The sequence below is a fragment of the Palaemon carinicauda genome, chromosome 30, assembly GCF_036898095.1.
Source record: "Palaemon carinicauda isolate YSFRI2023 chromosome 30, ASM3689809v2, whole genome shotgun sequence".
NCBI lineage: Eukaryota > Metazoa > Arthropoda > Malacostraca > Decapoda > Palaemonidae > Palaemon > Palaemon carinicauda.
Genome location: NC_090754.1, coordinates 58,030,041 through 58,038,469, shown reverse-complemented (window position 1 = coordinate 58,038,469; position 8,429 = coordinate 58,030,041). Strand labels below are relative to the sequence as shown.

General features: G+C 30.6%; 1 protein-coding gene across 1 annotated transcript in view; it reads right to left on the bottom strand.

The window, feature by feature from the left end:
- Positions 1–217: 217 nt before the first annotated feature.
- LOC137623564 (aspartate and serine-rich protein-like) overlaps positions 218–8,429 on the bottom strand; it is a 68,138-nt gene continuing 59,926 nt past the window's right edge. The window contains exons 3-5 of the mRNA XM_068354393.1: positions 7,071–7,131; positions 687–1,024; positions 218–557 (exon numbers count right to left, since the gene is read on the bottom strand). Coding sequence (XP_068210494.1) covers positions 218–557; positions 687–1,024; positions 7,071–7,131 — 739 coding nt within the window. The remainder of the gene's footprint in view (positions 558–686; positions 1,025–7,070; positions 7,132–8,429) is intronic.

Here is an 8,429-nt window from a genome sequence, read left to right as displayed (position 1 = left end):
GAGGCGAAGGATCCGATTTAATGTCCCCAAATAAAAGAAGAAGCGTCCGAGAAACGACCCATTTTACGGGGCGTAAAAACAAACAGCGTCAGATACAACTAATGTCTTTCCTTATTATCTCGAGAGGAGTATAACAACCTTTGCCATCAAGCCCTGAGTAAATGTTTATCGCGGATGGTGTTTGGGACTAAAGAACGACTCCCAAATATAATACGCTTTACGCCTGGGATTTTCCAATCCAACCATCGTATCCTGAGTCTTCGTCTCTTGAGTCTTCGTCTCTTGAGACTTCGTCTCTTGAGACTTCGTCTCTTATGTCTTTGTCTCTTGAATCCTCGTCTCTTGATTCTTCGTCTCTTATGTCTTTGTCTCTTGAGTCTCCGTCATTTGAGTCTCCGTCATTAGAGTCTTTGTCTCTTGAGCCTTTGTCTCTTGAATTTCCCTCATATGAGTCTTCGTTATTTGAGTCTTCGTCTACGTCTCTTGAATTTTCATCTCTTGAGTCTCTTAAGCCTTCGTCTCTTGAGTCTTTGTCTCTTGGGTCCTCGTCTTCGTCTCTGTTTTTTTAAAGCTTCATTTTCGTCTCTTGAGTCTTTGTCTCTTGAGTCCTCATATCTTGTCTATATCTCTTGAAGCTTGCTACCACATATCTTGAGTCTATATCTCTTGAGTGTTCGTCTCTTAACTCTTCGTCTTCATCTCTGTTCCTTGAGTCTTCGTCTTCATCTCTGTCTCCTGAGTCTTCGTCTTCATCTCTGTCTCTTGAGTCTTCGTCTTCATCTCTGTCTCTAGACTCTTCATCTCTTGAGTCTTTGTCTCTTGAGTCTTTATTTCCATCTCCGTCTCCGTATCTTAAGTGTCCATCTCTTGATTCACCATCTCTTGAGTCTTCGTCCCCTGAGTCTTTATCTCTTAAGTCACCTTCCCTTGAATCACCATCTCTTGAATCTCCCTCCCCGGAGTCTCCCTCTCTTGAGGAGAAGAGACTCTCTCCCAGGGTCTTATTCCCCGTCCTCTGATAGATCTGTCATAAAACATTGTGCCTTTTTTCACGGGGGGTTTGAGCCGAACTCCTGTTTATGGGATTGCTGTCGCTATCTCCTTAACATAATAGTTTTTTTTGTCCGGTTTTCGTTCCCTCTCCAACAGCCCTCTTACATCGATTGCATCCTGAGAGACACGTTAGAGTATTTTCTTTTTATTTGTTCGGCTTTTTCTTTCTCATTCATAGTTGTATACGTACCTGTATGTGTGTTTGTATTTATATATAGATATATATATATATATATATATATATATATATATATATATATATATATATATATATATATATATATATATACACACACACACACACACACACACACACACACACACACATATATATATATATATATATATATATATATATACACACACACACACATACATATATATATATATATATATATATATATATATATATATATATATATATATATATATACATATACGTATATATCCATATATATATTATATTTATATATATATATATATATATATATATATATATATGTATTTATATATGCATATATATATATATATATATATATATAAATATATATATATATATATATATATTAACAAATCACAGAAAAGAAATCATTCGGATATTTTGCTCTTATTTATCGACAAAATATTTTCAGTATTTACGTGTATTTTTTGCACTCACTTAAAAACTGAACTATAAATAATAATCTATCCAACAAAACTAGTTTATCAACATCTATTTATCCATAATTAATTACAGAATACATTAAATAGCAGAGTGGTCACCCCTTATCCTATAAGCTCTATGGGGCGACCAGAAATTAAGTACTGTTGGGCAGAAGGGGGAATTGATTAGTTTCTCTGCCAGTAATAATTTTTAAATTGAAGATATATGAAAATAATGTGATTATTAGAATTTATAGGAATTATTAGAGATTTGCTGTACTGTCTAATTGTTTTTTTTTTTATCATACGATGAGATAACCATTGCTTTGTTAAATTATTATCATACGATGAGATAACCATTGCTTTGTTAAATTCATTAATTAGAGGAAAATTTGAATATATAATCACGTAAAGTATTATTCCAAATGTGTTGAAATTATCAGTAATTTGTTGTACTGCCAAGTTATTTTTTCTGTTATACATGACGATAACCATTGCTGTGTTGAATGCATTAACAAGAGGTATATTAGGCCGAAAAACATTTAATCAATAATTAATCTTATATTCTTGCATTACCACATCTCTTAGTAAATTATTTTAAAGCTCTAGATCAAATGATTTGAATAAAAGAAATCCTTTTTGATTACATTTTAGCACAATTATTTGCACACAGTTGACAACTAAGTTTCTCTTTGAATTCTTATATTCATACATCACCACTTCTCACAAAAGAATGGTCATGTTTACAAAAAGTCTTTTTTGAATAGATTTTAGTGGAATTAATTACATACAAAACTAAAATGCAATAATGTTAATATATTACGAAAACAGATAAATCTACAACATAACACTTGGTTCCGGATCTTATTCAGAAATGCCAGTCCTTTTCAAATAGATTTTAGCACAGTTATTCGCATACAAAATTAAAATGTCATTATGGTTACATATTAATAAAACAGAGAAATCCTCTACATAAGACCAGGTTCTGAATCGTATTTAGATATGCCAGTCCTTTTCCAATAGATTTTAGCTCACGTATTTGCACACAAAATTAAAATGTCATTATGTTTATATATTACAAAAACAGAGAAATCTTCAACATAAGACCAGGTTCTAGGTCGTATTTAGAACTGTCAGTTGTTTTCAAATAGACTTTAGCACAATTAATTGCATACAAAATTAAAATATTTTTATGTTCATATATTGCGAAACCAGAAAAATCTGCAACATAAGACCAGTTTCTGGATCGTAGTTAGAAATACCACTCTCCCATACGCTTACATTCCTCCAAGAGCCTTAACACGAATAAACGAGGCATCTCCACCAAGAGACTCAGAGGCCTGTATCGATTTCTAAGATGCCAAAGGCTGGTCATTCAACCAGCAAATCCTTCAGAGCTAAGGGGACCAAGCTAGAGGTAACCACCAGCCATTAAGTATTTACGAGTTACCGTAGTATTCCTAAATCACAAATGGCATGATACTGTCTTTTATATTCTGGGTGTAGTTCCATACTTCACAATGATCTATAATACTCGATACTTAATTAAGTGATAGCTTATGTAGAAGGTATGAATCAAGAGAATGAGGAAATATGATATTGAAATCTTTTATTAGCTAGTTTCAAAGAGGGATATATAAGGGTTATGACCTTTTCAAGTGCAATATTACAAGGAAATATATTGCATGTTGATGCTAATATTAAGAGGTGATGGAGAGAATATTTTGAGCAACTATTGAATAAAATGTCTTCAATTACAACAACAACAACAAATGCAGCCATTTGTAGTTTCTAGTTCACTGCAGGACAAAAGGCTCAGACATGTACTTTTTTCATGTCTAGGGTTTAGCCATTTTCATCAAAACACTGGCCACTGCGGATTGGTGGTGGTGGGAGACTGCCAGACAAAATGTTACAATGTCTTCAACAAAAACAAATGCAGCCGTTTCTAGTCCACCGTAGGACAAAGGCCTTAGATATGTCCTCAGTCATGTCTGGGCTTTGGCCATTATCATCAATACACTGGCCACTCTGGATTGGTAATGGTGGGAGACTGCCAGACGCAATATTAAAATGTCCTCAACAATAACAGCAACATATGCAGCCGTTTCTAGTCCACTGCAAAACAAAGGCCTCAGACGTGTCCTCAGTCATGTCTGGGGTTTGGTCATTTACACCATCATGCTAATTATTTCGGGTTGGTGATGGTGGGAGACTGACTGAAGCAATATTACAATATCTTCAGCAATAATAACATCAACAAATGCAGACGTTTCTAGTCCAATGTAGGTCAAAGGCCTCAGACATTGGTGATGGTGGGAGACTTTTGCCTGATCTCTCACAACAAATCAACCTACTATGGGTGACCCGGCCTAATACAACTTTGCTGATCATGTTGATACATAAACTCTTTCACCACACTAAGATATTTCCACTTCAGGGAGAAGCTGTTCAAGAGCCCGTGCTAGCAAAGCATGGGTTTTGTGAATTGACATTGGTCATCTTAAAAAAGAAAAGACTTAAGTAAACTATGAATTAATTATTTCCAGTAAGTTAAACCACAGGATATTAAGGACTGTAAATTGATGAAAGCATCAACAATTTAGAATCTCTCTTTCTTAGGAAAATTGTCAGTTGTCAAACCTAAAGACAGTATTTCATATTATTATTATTATTATTATTATTATTATTATTATTATTATTATTATTATTATTGTATACATACATACACATATTATTATTATTATTATTATTATTATTATTATTATTTTCATTAATATTGTTATTATTATTATTATCATTATTATAATTATAATTATAATTATAATTATAATTATAATTATAATTATAATTATAATTATAAATATAATTATAATTATAATTATAATTATAATTATAATTATAATTATAATTATAATGATTATGATTGTGATTATGATTATGATTAATGATAACACAATCTAAGCAAGATACTATAAATCCGAGACTGCCAACATTGAAAATTAGCTCTGGGAGTAAAGGAAATTATGAAATAATTAAACTACGGGAGAAATAATAATCAATCAAAGCAAAATGTTTTAAGAGCAGTAACAACATTGAAATAAAGCCTTCATATATAAAATCTTTAAAAAACAAGAGGAAGGGAAAAAGTAGAACAGCGTCCCCATGTGTACCTTCAAGCAAGAGAACTCTAACCCGAAACAGTGGGAGACTATGGTATAGAAGCTATGGAATTACCCAAAACTAGAGAACAATGGTTTCATTTTGTAGTGTCCTACCACGATTAAGTCATAACTATGAGGGAGTAGAAAAGCCGTATATATTAACTTGGTACTTTCGCTTTTCTTAACTACACCAACATTTAGATATTTTACGTTGCAATCATTTACGCACATTATCGAGAGTATCAAATGTATTTTGATAAGAATAAGTTATGGATATATTAAAAAAAGGGTTTGTGTAGTTAGGAAACAGAAAAATTACTTCCAAGTTTGTCATTTGTTCCTGCACAAATACTAACCTTGTTTCTTTTATCATATCTCCCATGTATAGAACAAAGGTTTGTGTAGTTAGGAAACAGAAAAATTATTTCCAAGTTTGTCATTTGTTCCTGCACAAATACTAACCTTGTTTCTTTTATCATATCTCCCATGTAAAGAACAAAGGTTTGTATAGTTAGGAAACATAAAATTTAATTCGTAATTTGTCATTTGTTTAAGCACAAATACTAACCTTGTTTCTTTTATCATATCTCCCATGTATAGAACAAAGGTTTGTATTGTTAGAAAACGTAAAAATTACTTCGAAATTTAACATTTGTTCCTGCACAAATAATAACCTTCTTTTTTTTTATCATATCTTCTAAGTAAAGAACAAAGGTTCGTATAGTTAGGAAGTAATAGAAATTAGTTCCAAATTTGTCATTTATTCTTGCACAAATGCTATCCTTTATTTTATCATATCTACAATGTAAAGAACAAAGGTTTTTATAGTTAGGATACATGAAAAAAGTTCTAAATTTTCCATTTGCTCCTGCACAAATACTAACTTTGTTTCCTTTATGATATCCCCTGTGTAAAGAACAAAGTTTTGTATAGTTAGGAAACATTAAAATTAATTCTAAATTTTCCATTTGTTCCTGCACAAATACTAACATTGTTTCTTTTATCATATATCCTACCTAATGAACAAAGGTTTATATAGTTAGGAAGCATTAAAATTACTTCTAAATTTGTCCATTGTGCCTGCAAAAATACTAACCTTGTTTCTTTTATCATAACTCCTACGTAAAGAACATAGGTTTGTATAGTAAGAAAACATGAAGATTACTTCAAAATTTTCCATTTGTTCCTGCACAAATACTATCCTTCTTTCTTTTATCGTATCTCATATGTAAAGAACAAAGATTTGTATAGTTAGGAAACGTAAAAAATACCTCAAAATTTGTCATTTGTTCATGCACAAATACTAATCTTTCTTTTATCATATTTCTTATGTAAAAAACAAAGGTTTGTGTAGTTAGGAAACATAAGAATTACTTCCACATTATTCATTTGTTCATGCACAAATACTAACCTCCTTTTTTATCATATCTCCTAAGTAAAGAGCAAAGGTTTTTGCAGTTAGGAAATAAAAACGATTTCTAAATTTTCCATTTGTTTCTGCACAAATACTAACTTTTTTAATTTTATCATATCTCCCATGTAAAGAACAAAGGTTTGTATTGTTAGAAAATATAAAAATATTTTCCAAATTTGTCATTTGTTCCTGCACAAATACAATCCTTCTTTCTTTTATCATATCTCCTACTTAAAGAACAAAGGTTTGTATAGTTAGGAAACAAATATATCCAAATTTGACATTTTTTTCTGCACAAATACTAACATTCTTTCTTTTATCATATATCTGACGTAAAGAACAAAGATTTGTATAGTTAGGAAGTATAGAAATTATTTGCAAATTTATCATTTGTTCCTGCACAAATACTATCCTTCTTTTTATCATATCTCCTACGTAATGAACAAAGGTTTGTATACTTAGGAAGTATAGAAATTATTTGTAAATTTGTCATTTGTTCTTGCACAAATACTAACATTTCTTTCTTTTACTATATCTCCTTAGTGAAGAACAAAAGTTTGTATAGTTTGGAAACATGAAAAATACACCTAAATTTGACAATTGTTCATGCACAAATACTAAACGTCTTTCTTTTATCATATCTCTTACGTAAAGAACAAATGTTTGTATAGTTAGGAAACGTAAAAATTACCTCTAAATATGTCATTTGTTCCTGCACAAATACAATCTTCCTTTCTTTTATCATATCTCCGACGTAAAGAACAAAGGTTTGTATAGTTAGGAAACATGAAATTTACTTCTATATTTGTCATTTGTTCCTGCACAAATACAAACCATCTTTCTTTTATCATATCTCCTCTGTAAAGAACAAAGTATAGTTAGGAAACATGAAAATTACTTCTAAATTTGTCACTTGCTCCTTAACACATACAAACTTTTCTTTTAATATATATGCTATGTGAAGAACAAAGGTTTTGTATAGTTAGGAAACATGAAAATTACCTCCAAATTTGTCATTTGTTACTGCAAAAATACTATCCTATTTTCTTTTATCTTATCTCCTACGTAAAGAACAAAGGTTTGTATAATTAAGAAACAAATATTATATCCAAATTTGACATTTGTTTCTGCACAAATACGAACATTCTTTCTTTTATCATATTTCCGACGTAAAGAACAAAGGTTTGTATAGTTAGGAAGTATAGAAATTATTTTCAAATTTATCATTTGTTCCTGCACATATAATGATCTATCTTTCTCCTATATCTCTTGCTTAAATAACAAAGGTTTATATAGTTACGAAACGTAAAACTTATTTTCGAATTGGACATGTTCCTGAACAAATACATTCCTTCGTTCTTTCTCCCAAATAAAAAACAATTGTTTGTTTAGTTAGGAAACATAAAAATTACCTCCAAATTTGACATTTGATCCTGAACACACAAATGTTTCTTTTAATATATCTGCTTCGTAAAGAACAAAGGTTTGTGTAGTTAGAAAAAATTCCATTTTTTTCTAAATATGACATTTGTTCCTGAACAAATACATCCCTTCTATATTATATCATATCTCCTAAGTAAAGAACAAAGGTTTATATAGTTGGGAAAAATATAAACTACTTTTATATCCGCCATATTATTAACCATAATTGAATAATGAGTAACTCACCAATAATCAAAGAATCATTGTCATGATATCTTCTTCTCTCTTGAGTATTTTCATTGTTTTCTTTCTAGTTTGCATTTACTCATTATTCTTTCTTCCTAACATTGCATTCCTTAGCATCGCAATTAGGAATATACATCCGGCCTTCAGTAAACCTCACAAATAAGGACAAATTAACCATAGACAAGAAACTTTTTCTTCAACTATAAAAGTTTTCTTATAGCCTGCAATAAAAGTTTTATTATGCAATAAAGGTGAACTGTTTCCTTATGCAATATATTACATCTTATGTAGTAAACGATTTTTTATACAACAACAACAACAACAACAACAACTACAACAACAACAACAACAACAACAACAACAACAATAATAATTACTATTGTTAATATTGATATTTATGTTATTTTACTCAATTTATTTGTATGATAAAGGTTCTCACATTGAACAGTTGTTCTCTTGTGCAATAAATGTTGCCTTATACGAACATA